Below are 16,507 nucleotides of genomic sequence, written 5' to 3' on the forward strand. Positions count from 1 at the left end.
CAGATGAGTTGCAGACCTCTGGGTACCGCAGACAGTAACGGGAGCTGCCGTGAGCCCAAGTCACAGGCGTTTACTGCTCCCATCCAACCAAGCACACTTAAATATAACCCATGATAATGATCAATAAACTGTAATTTACTGACAGAGGCAGGTTCTTTCAGGTTTTCGGAACTGCTTTCGCACTATAAATTCAAGTGACATTGAGAAGAAGAAAAAGCAAGCTTTAGGAAGGGGCTGTCAAAAAGATAAAGTAGCTGTTACTTTTAAAAACCAATTTTTTTCTTATTTATTTATTACATATACCCATGGCAGGAGGGTTGGAATTAGATGATCCTTAAGGTCCCTTCCAACCCAAACTATTCTATGATGCTATGATACATATAATATCATTCTATGTGTTGATGTTTGGTTGTCAGCACCAGCTAAATAACAGGGTTTGGTATATGCTTTTTTAAATAAAACCCTCAATCCTTAAATTATTTTTATTACAACTCCTTCCCCTTTGCCTGTCTTCCCCAGCTTGGCTCAGTGGCACTGATGGCAGGAGGTGGGAAGACAGAATGTAGCTTCAAGAGCTCGCTGGCAAACCGTACCCTACAACTTTCCTCCAGGTTTGAAAATTGTTATATTGACCTGAAACAAAATATTTTGCTTGGATTTCAAGCTTTCTAAAAGCCATTTTTAAATAAAAGGAAAATTGATAGATAACTTTAAACACAATGGCATTATTTTCCGTAGATGTCAAAACAGATTTTTTTTTTAGAAATGCACATAAATTTTTGTTGATTAAAGCAATGAAATTAATCCAGAAATCAATCATGAAATATTCTGATCCATGCATGTCTTATTTCCCCACTTTTATACAAAGTATTTTGTCCAGTCTTATTAAAGGAAAATACAGAGATTAGATGGGTTTTAGGTGTGATACAACTTGTTTTGCATTTCTTTCTTTTCCTATTTTATTTCATTGCTGCACTGGAAAAGCATCATTTAAAGTAGACTTTATTACTTTTAAAGGGTAATCTCCTATTTCTGAAGGAATAAATACGATGGAAAATGTTCCAAACTTGCTCATCCATCCCAGTTTGATTACTAACGTCAAGCAGAAGCTTGAAATGTGAAAGGTCAGTGTCCAGCCCAAGAGCTGAGCTATGCTAGGGAGAGGACGGCGCATCTGGGTTTCTTCCCAACCCTGCTCCAGATGTTTCCTCTCCGGACTCTTTGAGAAAATTCTCCAAGGATGTTCTCTGTGATAGGTGAAGCCATGGTCTTAATAATCAAATTAGTGAGAGAGGTGAGCCAGCTTTTGGTGATGGTCAACCAGCGTGAAGGTGAGCTGGTGTGCCTGGCTGTGAGACCTGGGGCTTGGCTCAGGACAGGAGCCACGGATGAGGCACGCACACACCAGCCTTGTGTTCCTGACACCCAGGCTCTCCCAGAACCACGTTTTTTAACCTTTCCTTGCCAAGTTCGTTTTCTACCGGAGCATGGAGCTGAAATCGGGAACTGAGAGGTGCCAGCCACTGCTCCACGCCCAGACGTGAGCTGGGAGGAGGAGACCTGCCTTCAGAGCCCATTGAGGAGCATCTCCCCTGAGGACATGGCACCTCCACAGGCTGCTGTCGGCTTCCAGGCACCTCGCGGGAGGTGAGGGAAGCGAGTGGGCTCACCTCACAACGCTCCCGATTCTCCCCCCAAAACCTGGTATTTTTACACAACGGTGACAAAAAAAAAGACTCCACAGCAGGGGCAAAACCCTACTATTTTTACATATAAGGGGCCCAAACCCACTTTTTTACACAGTAGGATGCAAAAAAAGACAAACCAACCAACCAACCAACCAAAAAACCAACCCAAAACCCTGCTGTTTTTCCAAAACAGGGGCCAAAACTGCTGTTATATCACAGCTAGGGTCAAAACCCCCTCTTCTTTTTTACACAACAGGGGCCAAAACCCCGCTCTTTCCACGCAGCGCAGGCAGAAACCCGCTATATTTACCCAACGCGGCCCCCCAAAATACACTTTTTTTTACACATCGAAAGCAAAAAAAACCCAAAAAACCCCAAACCCGCCGTATTTTCACACAGCAGTTGCCACAACGAGGCGGTGCGGCCCTGCAGGCCGCGGAGCCCGGAGGGGGAGCCCCGGCCCCTGAGCCCGGCCCGCGGGGCGGTGGCTGAGGGAGGCGGGGAGAGGCGGGGCGGCTGCCCCGGCCCCGGGCTCCGGAGCCGGGCTGAGGCTCCAGCTGCTGCCGGTAAGAGCCGCCGACGGTCCCCCGGGCTGGGGCATGGCGATTTGACCGCCCCCGGCACCGTCCATGGAGGGCTGGCCGTGCCCCGGGGCGCCGCCCGGAGCGCTCGGTGCTGGGGGCTTTTCACGGGGGTTGGGGTTTTGCACCTCGGGGGTTGGGGTTTTGCACCTCAGGGTTGGGGTTTTGCACCCTGGAATTGGGGTTTTGCATGCTGAGGGTTGGGGATTTGCACCCCAGGGGCTGGCGGTTTGCCCCCATGGCATGGGGTTCGCACCCCAGGGCTTGGGGATTCACCCCCCTGTTGCATGGGATTCGCAACAAGGGGGCTTGGGGTTTTACATCCCAGGGACCGGGGATTTGCGTCCTGGGGCTTGGAGGTTTGCAGCCCCCTGGGTTGGGGTTTTGCACCCCCACGGGTTGTGGATTTGCATCCCCGGAGGCTGCTGCTTGCACCCCAGGGTTTGGGGTTTCGCAGCCCGGCTCATCGGCTCCCTGCGTTCGCATCGCGGGTTTAACTTTGCCTTGAGTTGTAGTGTACGATCGTGCTCCTGCCTGTGCCTGCTCCTCGGAGAAGCGCTACAGACTCGCTTTTACCGCAGAAAAAGTGCATGCTGCTTCTGTAGGGGAGATGTCGAATGGGAAAGGGCTGTGCTGTTTAATGATGCAGGTTCGACGCGCGGCCGTGGAGCGGGGACGATGCTCGCACGCAGCCTGGCTGGGAGCGCCTGGTGGGAAGGGACCGGGGCATCCTGAAAGCTGCACCCCGCTGCTGCTCCGAGATGCTGCTGGGATGCTTCGAGCCAGCCGGCTGCCCGTAATGGCCAGGCTTGAAGGTAAGGATCACGCTTGCTTCTGGTGGGCTTCCAGACGCAGCTCTGGTTAGGTGTTGGAGAGGTAGCTGGCGTTCCCCTGTGCTGATTTGGGGATGGAAATAAACCGCCTGTGCCTGAGAAATGCTGTTCTTCAGACGGAACAGGGAGAGAGAGAAGGAAAGTCAAGGCAGAGGCACATTTGCATGGCCTCTTCGAATGCATGTTTTACAGGTGGGAGCACCCACAGGGACTTTCCTCCTCCTTTATCGCCAGCCTTGCACAGTAACTCGCTGTTCAACACGCTGCTGTCCTGCTGTGGTCTCAGCTCCCACAGAGGTCCTGGGGCAACTGTGTGTTGCCCTATGCCGACTCTTACTCAGTTTAGCAGAGGTGCAGAGTGGCAGCAAATGTATTTCCAGTTTTCACGATTCCTGTAAGATTTTGGAGTGCAGTCAGCTTTGAGATTGCAGGGTGTTTTTCCTCCCTTTCCATCAAAATATACGCGTTAGTGATGAAATTAACCTTTTACCTGGGATTTGTTTGATGAATAAATTAGGTCAGACTTTCTGTATATTCAAGGAAAGCTGCTGAAATGATGGAGTTGCTTCTAGACTTCTCTCGGGCGGACTGAGAACAGAATCCATCCAATGAATTTTTGGAGGGAAGCATAACTGTTACATCCAAATAGAAGCAACACAAACCCCGAGGAACCTGAGGTCCCCATTCTGCCTGGGCTGATCTCATAGCATTGTTTGATGGGACATTTATCCCACTGATTTCAGGGGGCTCCTTTCAGGAAAGCTTGAAAGAGTGATGTTAAAGACACTGTGCTACATCAGCAGCATAGCCACATGAGCTGCTGCAGCTCATACAAGAATTTAAGTACCTATTATTCCAATCCTTTGTGAAAGTACATCCCTTGGGAGGATGGCGCATCCTGTTTTGTCCCAAAGATTTCCACAGAGATTTCAAGATTGTATCATCCCCTGCTTTCCTGTATTAACAAGGCTCCAGATGGTTCAGGAGTAAGTAGCACTTCCTAGTAAGAAAGAAATAAGTTGCTGGTTGCCCAGCCAGAGGCAAATTAAAAAAACAACCAACCAAACAAATAAACAAAAGGATGCTTGGCTGTAACATAAAGAGCAGATGCGCTGCGGATGCACTTCCAGGAGCTTTATATGGGGATGCTTGAAATGGAGCCCGCAGCAGCAGGACCCTGTCGTCTGCACCTTGAATCCAAACCTGAAGTTTCAAGCATCCATCATCCCTTCTTTTTTTTGCTGAATATTTGTTGTCGCAGAAGTGGCGTAGGTGGTCAAATAAGTGTGATTTCCAGCTGCTCGGTCTGTCCTTGCGTCATGACCGAAAATAATATGAGTGTTTCTTTGATGTTTTGTGAGCGTGGACACGTTTGTCACTTGTGAGGATCGTGTTGTGCTCCAAGAGATACCCTGCATTAAGCAGCTCGCTGTTGGTTTCCCAGTTGGAAAGACCGAACCTGGGCTGTACTGGTGGCCAAGGTGGTACTTGGGTATCACAGAGAGCTTGCAAAAATGAACTCTAAGAGCTGTGTCCCTCTTCTGCTTGAAGATTGAGAGCAGCGTGTGCTCGCGGATCAGTACCAGAGCAGCTGTGTGTAGGTGACGATCTGCTTTAATTGTTCATAGGAACACTTGCACGTCCTGAACCATGAGCACAGCCCGCAGGAGAAGGAAGATGTAACTTCTAAGCTCTTTTGTTTCGGCGTTACATCTGAAAACCTCAGACAACAAACCCAGCATTCTCATCAAGAGTTATTCAAAGCCGGAGGAAAAAAAGGAGAACGTTTTGAAATGAAGTAAAGCTGATTTGTCCTCTTAATGTCTTAAGAGCCCATCTTAACGCTGCTTGCTCTGTGGGGCTGGCTATGGGGTGGCTGTGTGCTTCGTCTGGTTAGGAACCAACTTCAGGCGGGCGCCAGAGGACTGCTTCCAGACCCCCAGCATCCCTGGAGGTGTGGGGACACCAGCACCTCCCAGGAGGTGTGGGAGATGGGGGCAGAGCCTCAGATGAGCTGGAGGGCAGATGGTGACCCTGTAAGCCCTGGGGATTTGTCAGCCAGCCGTCACCGTGCTGGCTGCGTGGAGGTGTCAGGAGGAGAGCACGCTGAGCAGCTTTTCTGCCAAAAAATGGGGCTGCATCGAAATCAAACTGTTCTCAGCAGCCCATCCATTTCGATGACCTCCTCAAAGGGACTGTCAGGGTGAACGTCCTAGGCTCTCCTCTCCTGTTAATAACGGGAGAGCTGGAGGTAGGATTTTTGTATTTTTTATTTGTATGTGGTGCTATCAGGATGTGAAATGTTGCCCAAGGCACATTTTCCTTGTGACTGCTTTACTTCAGACACCCCGCAGCCTTTTAGCAGCACCTGCCTGGGGCTCGATGCCCAGCAAAGCTGCTTGTTCTCAGCGCTGGTGGGGCAGGAGAGCTTCAGGTCCCGGGCAGTAAGTCCCAGCTCGGGAGAGCTGGAGCTTTCCTTCCCTTATGTGTGGCAGACAGATCAGCAACGCTCTTGACAAGGATGCGGAGTGCAACAAATCCCTAACAAACTGGATAAATTGCTGACTAGTGATGTGGTGATACTCGCGGGTGAAACCAAGTTTAATCAGGGTACGGAGGACAGGGCCTGACCTAAAGACCTGCAGAAAAGCTTTTATGAGGCTCAGTGACTGAGTGTTAAAATGGAAGAAGAAATTCAGCTGTGAAGTGACGGACTTCGAGGATGATGAAAAGGGGGGGGGAACCTAATTTCCTGATTTCATCCTACCTTTGTATCCGCAGCAGTGGGCTCTGAGCTGACCATTACCGTTCAGGAAGGAGATCTTTGGATCGTGGAAAGGTCAGCTCGGTGCTAAGTGCCAATCAAAAGCAGCAAACAACATTAGGAATTGCAGTGAAAAGGAGTCAGGGACAAAACAGAGAACATCGTTACACCGTTATATAAATCCACGGAGCTTTTACTTCTTGGAAATTGTTTGCAGTTTTGGTCCCTCACAGACTTAGAAGAGCTGCAGAGGTGTCCAGGAGCCTCAGGTTGCTTCCGTGCGAGCAAGTTGCTGAAGGCTCTTCATCCTGACCAAGAGATGACGAGGGTGCTGGGGAACGTGACAGACATTAAAGAGCCCATCGGAGGCACGCTGAACTGTGGAGACATTTGTCCTGACCCACGGAAGAGCGGGGAGCATCCTCTCCCACCGAGACCTGCCGTGGCCAGGCCACTGAACTGTGGGTTATGACGGCAACCAGGCGGGGCAAGCAGCCTCAGCTGGTCTGTGAACAGCAAAGATGTTAATGAGAATATATTTCGGGGGGATGGCGTGCTGCTAAGCGGGGTTTAGCAGAGCTGCTTTCAGTTTGGATTTCAACTCCTTGCTTGTCTTCTCTCCGCTCTCAGAGCTTTAGTTTGATTTTTTTTTCCCTTGTATCTGCTTCCCCTGATAACACACTTGTCATCCACAGGGGAGCTTTTAGGTGCCGTGAAGCACTTCAGCCAGCGCCGCACGTTTACCCTGCCACGTATCAGACACTTCTGGACTGATAACCACGATGGCCTGATAACCATGGGGCAGTGATGGCACAGACGCAGCAGGGTGTGTGGAGTTTTCAACGGAGCATAACTATGCTTGCTGTACTCCCTTTCATCGCGTGTGGAAGTTTTAACTTGTTTCCCCTTCTCTGTCATCCAGATTTTAACAGTGGGAGGATGCTGATGGACAAAAACGAGTCCTGGCTCTCTAATTTCTCCTCTGCTGCATCATCCCTTGTGAAAGGAGGTGGCAGCCGGGCGGGGGTCGGCCTCCAGGAGGTGGTCATCGGGTTAATACTCACCCTCATCGACTTGGTCACGCTCCTGGGAAATACAGTAGTCTTTATCTGCCCGGTGGTGGAAAAGAGGCTGCGGACCGTCACCTACATGTTCATCATGTCCTTGGCCACGGCAGACTTCCTCGTAGCGTGCCTGGTCATGCCGTTCAGGTGAGAAGTGCTCCCCTGAGCTTTGAACTCGGGGTCACTGATGACACAGGCTTCCGTGCCTCAGTTTCCCAACAGAAACCTGTTGGCAAGGTTCCCTGTGTAACAGGCTGCCAGCTTTCCAGACGGCTCCAGGACGACGGAGCTTGTCTTCGTCCAGCACATGCAAAGATGTTATTCTTCACACACGTGGTGAAACACGGGACTGTGATTGTTCCTTCTGGCTCGGAAGGCGACACGCCAGTGGAATCTGTGGGGAAGGCTGGCAGCCTCGCAAAATAGATCATTTGCCTGCACGAACAGAAACGTTGCAGCCTGCAGTAGGGTATCAAACGTGATTCACCGCATGTGGGGGAATTGTTTTGCCCCTATTACCATTGCAGATTAGTGACTGTCATGTTGGCATGGGGACGAAGGCCATCTCCCCTCTCCCTGCGTAAAAGTAAGGATTTTAATCATATATTATTTTTATTTTAGGATTTTATTTCTAGGGTAGTTTACGTTCTCTCTATATTTAAGTGCCTCTTCAGGCCCTCAGAGGATGATTCTCCCTGCACGAGGTGTATATTATCAGGGCCTTCACCACCTGGCTACAACTGTGGTCTAGATGATTCTATGGAAACAAATCCCCAGACGTGCTGGGTCTGTCTGTCTCGTGCTGCAAAGCGGCCGTAAGTTGGTGTAAGGTGGGTGGCTGAGCTGCCTTTAGTGCTCTTGGAGCACCACAAAGGAGCTGAAGGCTATTTTCCCATTTCGAGCCGTAGCTCTCATGGGGCTGCCTACGCTTTCGAGTTTGGCACCGAAAGGTATTTTCCCAAAACAAAATGACAACCTGAGTTAGTGGTTTCTACTGTCAGGTGGGAATAAAGCACTTAATGGTGCCCTATAAACAGCACTACTGCCAGCTTCAATTCTGAACTGAGTAAATTTTAAAATTCCGGTTCTCGAGTCATCCATCTGTGCTCACCTGTCCTCCCCACTGCAAATATCTGTGCCGGGGGCTTTTAGCGCAGCTTCGTTGGAACCTGCTCCTACCCTACTGAAGTTGGTGGGAATGGGGGTCTTCACGGGGAGGTTTGTACAGCTGGTGGTGGGGTTTCTCCCTGGGGTCGGAGGAAGCTGGGGCGGTGGAAGTGCCACAAGAGGATGGTGGAGGAACGTGACTGCTGCTGGAGCAGGACAGCCAGCAGCTCTGCTTCTGGTCTGCGCCCCTCAAATGTTGCAGGTTTCCTGATGCGAGGTCTGGCAGGCTCTCGGGCAGGGCTGGTGGGTCACATCTTACCCAGCTTCTCAGCTTCGTGCCCGTGCTGCTCTTCTGAAGCACAGTTTGCTCCTCGGTGTGCGTGACGGGTAGCACATGGCAAAGAGGAGGCAAAGAAATGACCCTAGGAGGCAGTTTGGCTCAGCACAAAGAGGTTTTGTGATAGAAAGAAAGGAAAAACGTGGTTGCCATCTGATGCATTAACATCGTAGGAGCAAGACTTCTGCTTTGTTCGTGGTTTGGCTCGCTGGAAGGAGCAGCTCGGCTGTGCTCAGCTCATTGTCTGGATCCTCCAACCAGCCCATCTGTTTCCAGGCTGAGCGTTTCGAGCTGTACAAGCAAAAATGAAACACCGAGGTGACTTCATTTCTGCTCGTGGGGTGCGCTTCTTTGGGCTTTTATCAGTCCTTTTTAACCTGCTGCATTCCTGGGCCTTTAGAGGGAATGCACCAGAGAAAGTGGAGTGGGTGTCCCCTGCCTTGCACTCCGAGAACATCGCTAGGTCAGGGGGGGTCCCAGGAGAAGCGTGGTGGTGGCCGTTAGGTGCGGGATCTGTGTGCAGGGACGTTCAGGACAGCGGCATGGTCAGCCTCTGGCCGGCCAAGGTGCTCACACCCCAGCCTTCGCCGCATCTCTGGGGGTAAGGAGGACTTCCGAGGAGTGCCACCAAGCCACCCGAGACCTGTAGTTTGACTTCTGTCTTCTCATTTCTCCATCTAAAAAAGAGCCGTGAAACCTTTCCGCGCTGTACAACGAGACCCTCCGCTCTGCCCAAGCGAAGGCCACCAGGTCGTAGGGACAGATCCTGCTGGGGACTTTTGAGCAGCAGCCCACATCAAACGCTGCCCGCAGCTGGAGCCCTTCAACAACACTTCCAGCAATGCACTTACCGTGCTTGTTGTGCTCTAAAACAACCTTTACAAGTGGTTTTAATGAATGGTTGCTAATTAAATGCAGAGCAGGTGTTGGCTTCTAGCTCCTGATAGCAACTTGGCTCTTTCTGCCCCTGCCAGACAGCCGAGCCCACCTAAGGGCCCCGCTGCAGCTCTGCTTTCCCCGTGCTCGGCCATAAAGCTGTGAAGCTACAGGATAATTAAAGCTTTGCAGCATTAGGTGGGTACTCAGCCTTCCACACCAAATTCACACACAATGGTTGTTTCAGCAGCACCCCAGGAGTTACAGAGAGCTGGTGAAAGAAAGGAGAAGCAAATTGCAGCTGATGGAGTGCTGTAGGAACATGCATCAGCCTTCCTACAGCTGCCATATGTTCCTTCCTTCGCTGCTCACTTCTTACAGCCCCCCCTGACTTTGTTGGGAATAATTTTGGCATAACGTCTGCTTTTTGCTGTTGTGCTTCCCTCGCTGAGGCATTTGTGAGCTATGTACAAGCCACTCAAGCTTCCTCTGAGAATATATATATATATATATATTCCTTTTTTTAACCAAAGAGTTGAAATCCTTCAGTTTTGAAGCATGAGACCAGATGAAAAGTGAGCTTCTTGGCAGAGGCAGCATCTTCCACACCTTAGAAACTGGGGAGGATTCGTAAAACACTGTGCTTCATATGGCATGGGAAAAAGCTGGGATAAACAAGGCTGCACAGATGTGTATTTTGGGAGCTTTTGGAGCAAAGCACCTCGATCAAGGCACCTGCAGGCAAGAAACTTGGGTTTGGTCTTCTTCAGCCATGCCCCACCGGTGGGTTAATGCCTTGGATTGCACTTTGAGGGTGAATCTCTGGTGTCCAAGCTTCACTATGCTGCATGCTCATCTCCATGTTAAAATACGATGTTTCTTCAGTGGAATCTCGAAATACATTAAATCAGCCTCTCTAGCTTTGGTCTCTACCCGTTTTCTCTCGCAGCATCATTTACGAGGTGACGGGGATGTGGCTGTTCGGGAAACTGTTCTGCAAAGTCTGGATCTCCTTCGACGTCATGTTCTGCACCGCGTCCATCGTCACTCTGTGCTTCATCAGCCTGGACAGATACTGCTCCGTGGTGACCCCCTACCACTACTCGAGAAGGATGTCCCGTGGCAGGTGAGTGTAGTTGCTTCTCATTCCAGGTCCCTCCAAATTTTCGTTTCACCGTGGCCTATAATGAAAAGGGACCAAGTGAGCCATTGGCTTTTTCTGCCCCAAATCAGAACAGAAGGAGCTTTGCACCATTTAAAAGTTTTGCAGAACTTTGCTCCTGCCAAGGCTTCACGTGAAACATTGAAATGAGGACTGCAGGGTGGGGAAGGTTGTCTGAGGGGGGGCAGAGAGGACGCTGCAGGCAGGATCCTCGGGCAGGTAAAATAATGGCTGGATATTAACGCTGAAACCATTTGGAAAGATCTACCTGCTGTTGCTTTAAATATTAACAAAAATCCTCTATAAAACCTTTCTTCCTGTTTTTTTTTTTTTTTTATTATTTTCTGCCACCTCTGAGCATCCCTTACGCTGACCCCAATTCTGTAAGCCACGGATCCAAGCACCCAGTCATTAGAGTTGTTGATGTATGGACGTGTTGTACCCCAGTTTTTTCCCAGCTCAGCGCCTTCTCAAAGCCCTTTGGGAATACCGAGCGGTGATATCCCCCACGGGTCACCATGGGGATTGGGTTGTACTGGATGTTCTCAACTCAGAATAACTCAGACCCTCTCCCCCCTCCCCATCTCTCTCCTTCGGCAGATGCATTGTGATGACCTGCACGGTCTGGGTGTACTCCTCCCTCATCTCCTTCCTTCCTGTCATGCAAGGCTGGAACGAGATCCCCGGGGTGGATTTTGATGCAGGCACAGAGTGTATCTTCGTCACCAACTGGATTTTCGCCATTGTGGCTTCCGCTCTTGCGTTTTTCGTCCCCTTCATGGTCATGTGCAGCATGTACTTCTTCATCTACCGCGCGTCGCGGCTCAAGGCCAACCGTATCATGTCTCAGACCCTGGAGCTCCACTACCACCCCAACAGCAAGCGGCAGAACCACCTGCAGCTGGAGAACAAGGCCACGCGGACCATTAGCATCATCATTTCTGTCTTCGTGCTCTGCTGGCTGCCGTACTTTGTCCTGAACGTCTGGCTGGCTGCCCGGGGCACCGACTCCGCTAGCACGGTCCTGGTGGACACCTTCAAGGTCATCACTTGGTTAGGGTATTGCAACTCCACCATCAACCCGATGCTCTACGCCTTCCTCAACAGGGACTTCCAGCGGGCCCTGAAGAAGCTGCTCATTTGCAGGCCCAGGTCTCAGGTGGACATCGGGGAGGACATGGTTTCCATAGCCACCTTTTCCAGGACTGCTCCCGACCTGGAATATAGCATCACCGTGCCGGTGCCCAACGGGGTCCTGAAGGGCAAGCCCAAGCAGTAGGGGCTCAGAGTTGGTTGCTAAAGGTGGTGGTGTAAAAGGTCCAAGAGCACGTCCTCGTGGAAAAGTACACGGCTGGAAAATAGGGGATGGAGGGGCTGAAATATTACAGCTGGGGGCATATGACAACGATGCATTTCTTTCTCTTCCACCGTTTTATGAACAAAGAGGAATTTGTTATAGCTAACGGAGCTCATTCTTTCCTGGGTAATTATTTTTTTAATGAGTATTTCCTAATACGAATCCAATCTTCATGCTGGGGAAAAGAAATCAGTAGAATAATGTGACTTTGTCTTACTGTATGCACATCCTGGTGATCTACAGCTCAAGTTGTGACAGTATTTCTTCCTGATCGAGCCCCTGTAGCTCCCATCTTGCGGTTTACCTTATAAATGTGACCAGGTGTACTAAGTACACTGTCGTTCTGTGAACGGGAGGTGGCAGGAAGGATCTGGTCAAGCTGCTCACACTCTCCACAGCCAGGGCTGTGTGCACAGGTTTCAGCTTGTTCACTCACTTCTGAAATACAGGTTTAGGGCTTTCCCATTTTGGCCTCGGTGGCTGACAGGCTGGGATTGGTTCAGCAGCAGGTAGAAAGAAATACTCGCTGTGCATCGCCTCTGTGGCTACTGTTTGTAAGATCTGAGACCAGGGGCTTTCTTCAGGGGCTTTACTGTGAATTATCTGCAAGTCTCCTTATTAATTCTGGAAGGGAACATCCCTCGTGTCAGATGCCAGGAGATGGTGGCATCTTCAGACCCTTTCTCCCCTCTCCATCTCTCTCGCTTGCAGCCGAGAAAGCCAACCGTGTCCTGGGTGCACCAAAAGCAGCATGGCAGCAGGGTGAGGGAGGGGATTGTCCCCCTCTACTCTGATCTCATGAGACCTCACCTGGAGCCCGCATTCAGCTCTGGGGCCCCAGCACAAGAAGAACATGGATCTAGAACAAGTCCAGAGGAGGCCAAGAAGATGATCAGCGGGCTGGAGCACCTCTCCTATGGAGCCAGGCTGAGGAAGGTGGGGTTGTTCAGCCTGGAGAAGGCCCCGGGGAGACCTCACAGCAGCCTTCCAGGACCTAAAGGGGGCTGCAGGAAAGCTGGGGAGGGACTCTTTGTCAGGGGGTGTGGTGATAGGACAAGGGGGAATGGCTTTAAACTGAAAGAGGGGAGATGTAGGTTAGATATAAGGAAGAAATTCTTTACCGTGAGGGTGGTGAGGCACTGAACAGGCTACCCAGAGGAGCTATGGATAATACCCCATCCCTGGAGGTGCTCAAGGCCAGGCTGGATGGGGCTCTGGGGAACCTGGGCTGGTGGGAGGTGTCCCTGCCCATGGCAGGGGGGCTGGAATTAGATTGTCTTTAAGGTCCCTTCCAACCCAAACGATTCTCTGATTCTATGGTTGTTCTTACTGCTCTGAGCGCTTATCTGGCCTTCAGACAACACTGGCTCCCTGCAGGAGGGCCACGGAGAACCTCACTGAAGGAGGACCCTGGAAAGGCAGACCTGCACCTGAGTGTCACTGTAGGATCATAAATAACATTGGGTAAAATAGGAGCCAACCCTCCCACGAACAGAGATACAGTGAAGTCCCACGAGCACTAGTGACTGCTCAGGTAACAGCCATTTCTCTCCCCACTCTGTTTCTGGTGCGGTCTTACACTGGTTTATGTGAGAGTCACTGCACTGCGAGGCTGCTCTCGGACCCCTCTTCTGTGGACATGAAACTCTGCAGGGATGGTTTCCAAAAAGTTTTCCAGAAGGCTTTTTCTGAGCACTGGTACAGGTGAGGCTTCTGCATCTTGGGAAGCTGTGCACACAGCAGAGACACACAGGCTGGTACAAGGCTTGCCACCAGGACTGCAGCTTGACCTGCGTAGCCTGGGATCCCAGGAAGGGTTGGAAAGCTGCTGCTATTGTCTGTAGGTAGCTGAGAAGAAGCCGGCCTTCACTGCTTTCTGTTCCCTTTCCGTTCCAGTATGCAAGCACAGAGGGATACGCACATCAGACCCCAGGCCTTTGTTCTTTCAGTCACTGCTGACCCTTTGGTCTGAAGAAGAGCATCCTGCAGGACAGGGAAGGAACAGAGAAGCACAGCGTAGTTAAGAGGTCTGACAAAGATAGAACACAGCATTGGAAGTCTGCGTAGCCTGGTTCTGAAGAGCTGGTGAAATAGTCCCAGTGCTTATGGGAGTTCTGAAGCCCAGGTAGGCGTTTTATAGCACAGCTATGAAGGTGTCCTTTTACCCCACAGTGGTGGGGCTCAGCAAGCAGAGCTGCCAGAGGCAGGGCAATGAGGGCTCGCTTCAATACCCAAGTTCAGAAACACTTTGGTCATGGAAAAGATTTTCTTGGTCAAAGCATTGAGGAACGCTGGAACAAGCAACTACTTAAATCCAGCAGAGGTACAGCAAGTGAAAAGATAGCTCATTCCTTACCTTCTGCTCTCCATTGGTATTCACTGACCTGGTGGAGAAAAGGTACAGAAGCACCCAGAGCTTCACCCAGTTAAATGTGGACACTTAACTGTGCAACTATAACTGACATTAAAAACTTGGCAATACAAGGGAAGATGACAGTTTTCTGTTTTGAAGCAGCTAAACTTGATAAAATCCTAGTTTTGACCAAATATTCACTACAGCATTCTGGCTTCAACTGGACAAGCCAGCATCCACGACAGAAGCATCAGAGAGCACAGTGGAGAAAATCTTTGCAAGCCACTCTTGGCTTACCCCAAGTGTCACCTGGCTTAATTCTAGTCGCAGCATCATACCACAGTACAGTGATCCCCAGAAGGAGCCGAAGTAGCTGAAGTCAAATTTAAGAAACTGATTTCAAGAACTACAACTTCAAAACTAAACCTGAAAACTAGTGTAGAACCAGAAAAATGCATTTAGGCAAAAATTGTTCTAATAGTGTAGGAGTTATCCCACTGTTAACACTTGAGAGATTACCTCCAGGACTCCATAATCCACACCTCTCCGTTTAGGACAACTCCGTTCCCTTCTCCAGCCAGCATCTCACTTCCAAGCACCATATACATCTTTATACATCATCACATGCACTGTGGCAAGTACAGGACTGGAGAGCAAAGCCAGTTACAGGAACCAACAGCCTGTCCCTGTTCCAACTGCACGAGGCTGCCACCTGCAGCAGGCACAATGCAGGTTTTCAACAGAAGCAACTACTGTGTTGTTGGTTTTTTTTAAATAAAAAGTTTATTAAATCATTTAGACTTGAAAGAAGTCACAATAATTAATGCACTCAACAATTATAGCAAGTGCATTCTGTACACCACCAACCCAAATGGATTGATTCTGTATTTTATAAATAAAATTTAACATATTTACAATGAGAAATAAAAGCATGGCATTAGGCAGTTAAATTAGCAGATTACACAAATGCCTACCAGTTGATTTTTTTAAAAAGTACAAATCTACAAGATTACATACGACACGTATGACTTCATTAGGTTTAAATTGTCAGAATCACAACATTTTCGTACATAATTTTTACTATGGCTCTTCCAACCATTGCCTATAAGCCCTCTTTTAATGGCTAAAAGCTCCTTTTCCTTCCCTACCGTTTTATCTTTATAAAATGCATTCCCTAAGACCTACTATAGTGCAGAAACATGAGAAAAGTTTCCTCTAATGACTGGCTATGGAAAGTGACAGTATGTACAGTTGTGGTCATTTTTTTTGCTTTAAAAATAGTGCAGATTCCTAGTTTACCCACCAGGGACAAAAATGGAGTCATTTTTTTCCTCCAAAATCATCTTCATTTCACTGAAGAGCAAGTGATTCGGATATACACTCACTAGGCTTAGAGACTGTAATTTGCTATATAAAAATACAGTATTTTAATTCTATTTACATGTTACAGATCTCTCACTTACCCAGCAAGCTGACATTTACAAGCTTCAAAAAAACAAAATACACGAAAACCCCCCAAAAAAACCCAACAACCCCCCCAAAAAAGATAATGGAGTACAACATTGGTAAGCGCAGTAGCTGGACCCATCCACCTAGGAGAGTTAAGGTAAGAAAAATGGAATGTGAGAAGTGTGGTTACTGGCTTTTGTTGGCTGTCAAAGTAAACAAAAAATCTGTCCAACACGTCTTGAACATTAATCATGGCAAAAAAAGTTAAGTAAACGTTTCCAAGATAGACATTCTGCATCATAGGATCCTTTTGCTGAACAATCCCTTTAAAACCTGCTGAGTGGAAGAAGCGATCCTGAGGATAATTATTTGCTTGGTTGTCTCGAGTGCTTATTTCCTGATAAACTCATTGTCCGTGACCTCTGCCTAAGCACTGGTTTTGCTGGGAGTTCCAAGTCTTCAAATACAGGATTCTCTATGATTGCTGCAGCCTCTGGTCTTTCAGTGGGACTTGGAGAGAGCATGTCCTTCACCATGGTGTACTGAAAGAAAACATTAGATGTGTGTGTTTCAATTCATAAATTCACCCTTATTTAATGTTCTGACTTCAGCTGTTTGTATGAACAACTAGAAAGTGTTCCCAGTTGCTTTCTTAGTAATTTGGGTATTAGTATCTTGGCACAGTAATTAGAAACACATTAAATGTTTGAAAACGTATCACTGTGCGTTCCTGAAATTGCCTTCACTATCAAGGACTACAATCTATTTGTCAAATCAAATCTGACCCAAGATTCGATAGTTATAAAGCCTTTACGTTATTTGGAATCATAAGGATTTTAAAACAAATGAAATGTAATTCATGAGTAGTTTTCAGCTTTATGCTTAAGCCTGCCGTGATTAAAGCCATGCAAGTAATTTTTCATGATGAGTCAGAAG

General features: G+C 48.9%; 2 protein-coding genes across 7 annotated transcripts in view; one reads left to right on the top strand and one right to left on the bottom strand.

Moving 5' to 3' along the window:
- The first annotated feature begins 740 nt into the window (after window positions 1–740).
- Window positions 741–15,500, top strand: LOC308194331 (histamine H2 receptor-like). Of its 6 annotated transcripts, none has more exons than XR_013950450.1 (6): window positions 741–3,084; window positions 6,562–6,692; window positions 6,789–7,077; window positions 10,200–10,376; window positions 11,013–13,473; window positions 13,666–15,500. XR_013950450.1 is itself a non-coding variant. In XM_080590102.1 (6 exons), the coding sequence occupies exons 3-6, from the start codon at window positions 6,674–6,676 to the stop codon at window positions 11,689–11,691; spliced, it is 1,164 nt and encodes a 387-aa protein (XP_080446228.1). In that variant the 5' UTR covers window positions 741–2,360; window positions 2,919–3,084; window positions 6,562–6,673; the 3' UTR covers window positions 11,692–15,500. The 6 variants fall into 6 exon arrangements, 4 of the variants coding, with proteins under 4 accessions (XP_080446228.1, XP_080446226.1, XP_080446227.1 ...); XR_013950451.1 differs by having other exon boundaries at window positions 11,013–12,705; XM_080590102.1 differs by having other exon boundaries at window positions 741–2,360; window positions 2,919–3,084; window positions 11,013–15,500.
- Window positions 14,887–16,507, bottom strand: part of EIF2AK3 (eukaryotic translation initiation factor 2 alpha kinase 3) — a 42,562-nt gene continuing 40,941 nt past the window's right edge. Inside the window, exon 17 of the mRNA XM_080590098.1 lies at window positions 14,887–16,113. Coding sequence (XP_080446224.1) covers window positions 15,937–16,113 — 177 coding nt within the window. The 3' untranslated portion in view covers window positions 14,887–15,936. The remainder of the gene's footprint in view (window positions 16,114–16,507) is intronic.

Source organism: Anser brachyrhynchus, assembly GCF_964034855.1.
Source record: "Anser brachyrhynchus genome assembly, chromosome: 4".
NCBI lineage: Eukaryota > Metazoa > Chordata > Aves > Anseriformes > Anatidae > Anser > Anser brachyrhynchus.